General features: G+C 43.6%; 1 protein-coding gene across 1 annotated transcript in view; it reads right to left on the bottom strand.

Moving 5' to 3' along the window:
* Positions 1–702: 702 nt before the first annotated feature.
* Positions 703–2,588, bottom strand: part of LOC104544270 (receptor-type tyrosine-protein phosphatase gamma-like) — a gene marked incomplete at both ends in the record, with an annotated part of 268,982 nt that continues 267,096 nt past the window's right edge. The window contains one exon of the mRNA XM_010189091.1: positions 703–794. Coding sequence (XP_010187393.1) covers positions 703–794 — 92 coding nt within the window. The remainder of the gene's footprint in view (positions 795–2,588) is intronic.

Raw genomic sequence — 2,588 nt, 5'->3', positions numbered from 1 at the left:
TATCTTAATTCTGCCTGTGAAACTGAGCAACATCAAACAAGGCAGCGGCTGCAAAGGCCACTGTAACACCAAGCTGCTCTCTGTCATCAGCGCTTAAAGGGAGCTGGATCCTGCACTTAATAATTCCCAGGGGAAATGCCTCATGAAAAGAGTAGAGCACTAAACTCTGCCTCTAGCTTTGCTCTCGGTGTAGCTGAGAGGAGCATTTGACCTTCGGTAACTTGATTAATATCAAATTAACAGATGGCTTTGGACTTTAATTGAGATTGTTTGCTTATCCCTGTGTCTTGCTTTCCTCCCTGAGACCCTGCAGACACCACTGAAAGTGGGGGGCAAGTCCCCCGGTCTCGAGAGAGCAGTGGAGCTGCACATCCCTCGTCCACAACCTGTCCTGATGCAGCTGCTGGTTTCACCCTAGATGCAAAGCCTTCATGTTTTTAAGAAGTGCTGCTCATGTTTTTGACATTTTACAGAGGTTATTCTGAAATTTCTATTAAAACAATGAGGGAGAGGTACCTATGGAAAAACACAGCATTGGCACTCAGAGCCCCATTGCAAAGCACCATAAACTAAATGAAGCAGCAGCAATACATCAGATTTCTACCAGAAAACCACGATTTATCACAAGCATAACCTTCTCTTCCACATGCAATTAAAACAAACTACAAGCAGCACAAACACAGGAGATTAAACCCGTCTTACCTGGAATAGGTATAATGGGAATACTTTCATTGGGGACCACACGGGGAGAACTGCTGTCCTCCACATAGAAATGGGCAGTCTGAAAACACTTTCTGTTAAAGGAAAAAAACAACAGATTCAGGGTGTGAAAATCTGCTCTCTGAAAAAACAGCTGAAAACTTCTGCACTTGTTCCGCTTCAACATTTCTGTTCCATCCTTTCAGATGTTACAGTTTTAAAACATCAAGGCAGGAAAACACGTGTGCATTTTCCACAATTACAGTTTTAATCTCAGATTCTGGAGTGAGCGAATTCATTGACATCTGACATCCCCCCATCATAAATGCCCCTGTATGTTATTGCTAAATACTATTTAATATTAAATTATACTCATGTAAGTTACTGGTTGCAAAAGAGGTTTCAAATACACCATTTAGAAAGAAACTCTGCACACAAGTAACACATTCAGCATACAATCCAAGCCAAAATCCACCTCAGACACTGGCATTTCCAGGGAAAATACACTTACTGCAAAAGTTTCTGCTGTGTAACAGCCAACAGACAGTAAAGCAGCATCTGTAACTGCTGCATGTCATGATGTTCTGCTATCAATGTTATCCTTCAAATATTACGGCTGTGTTGTTTGGGTTTTCTTTAGAAAAACAACCAGTAAAGCCATATAATCCTCATCCCATCCTCCTCCTGCAAATTTGTATTACATATGCTGCTACAGAAAAAAATGCAATAGACACTTAGCTTGGGCCCCAGGGCTCACCTCTGAAAAGGCCTAGAAAGAATAGGAGAACTGAAATCCACATGACTCTTTTTTACCTGTATTTAATGCAAAGCAGAGAGCACAAGCTGGTCATCACAGAAAAGGGACTGAGCGGAATAACATCAAGGGATCCGAGGAGACTCTGCATGGTGATGTTAACTGAGGCAGGGTTTTCCAACACCAGCGTCACTGCTCATTGCTGACTTAATGAGCTGCTCGAGGCTGGAACTGAATATTTAATGAGTCTGTCTTGGTGTGAGCAGCTATTGTGGAAGGAGAAGGGTCTGCTCTCATCTGTCGGGGCGCTTAACAATAGCTTCTCATGGCAGAAAGATCCCTCACAGCAGCCCATAATGAACCACTCCTCAACACCTGGGCAAAGTTTGCAGGCGGCCTTGTGAGCGGTGCCTTTTGTCAAGTTCCTTTGCTGAAACCTATTTGCACGTAGTGGTGTGTAAGTTCCTGCCTCGCAGTCTGCCCCTCTGCAATTCGGGCACTGTGTGTGCCACGGAGAGCCCACTCTGCAGAGCCGGAGCTTCGCTGACTTTGTCAAAGTAATTTGCGCTCCCTTTGTTTTCAACATCCATACACACCACATAGCAAAAAAGTCCCTGAAAACCAAACCGCTCTCTTAGGCAAAACCAGAACCTAAAATACTCACGGGTGCTCGCTTTCTATGCATTTGTACTTTCTGCTGCACAGTCACAGCGCTTTGTAATGCAAGCACATGCTATGGCAGCACACGTACAACTTCAGACAATGCAGAAGCTGGAGAGAGCGGATTTCACAGCATGGAGTAATTGTCTCGGAGCAGTTTGCTATTTTCAGGCACGATGTCTTGCATTGTGCTGAAGTTATTTATTTAGTGAGCGTGCTTTTGTTAAGAAACACCATAAGGTGAATTCACACACAAGGATGCAAGATGTGCAATAGTCTCCCAGCATTTAAAAGCATCGGTTGAACACCCCCCACCCTACTTGCTCCCTGTTCTTTTTTTTGTTTCTTTTTTGGCAGCCTTTATTTTGGACAATGCAGACCCTGGGGGCATGCAGCAGAATAAATCAGTCACACATAAAGAAGAAACTATGAATATGAAACAGGCAAAATGTTCCTGATTTTGATGTATTTGGGG

The sequence above is a fragment of the Mesitornis unicolor genome, unplaced genomic scaffold, assembly GCF_000695765.1.
Source record: "Mesitornis unicolor isolate BGI_N332 unplaced genomic scaffold, ASM69576v1 scaffold1557, whole genome shotgun sequence".
NCBI lineage: Eukaryota > Metazoa > Chordata > Aves > Mesitornithiformes > Mesitornithidae > Mesitornis > Mesitornis unicolor.
This window is presented reverse-complemented; position numbering and strand designations above follow the sequence as displayed.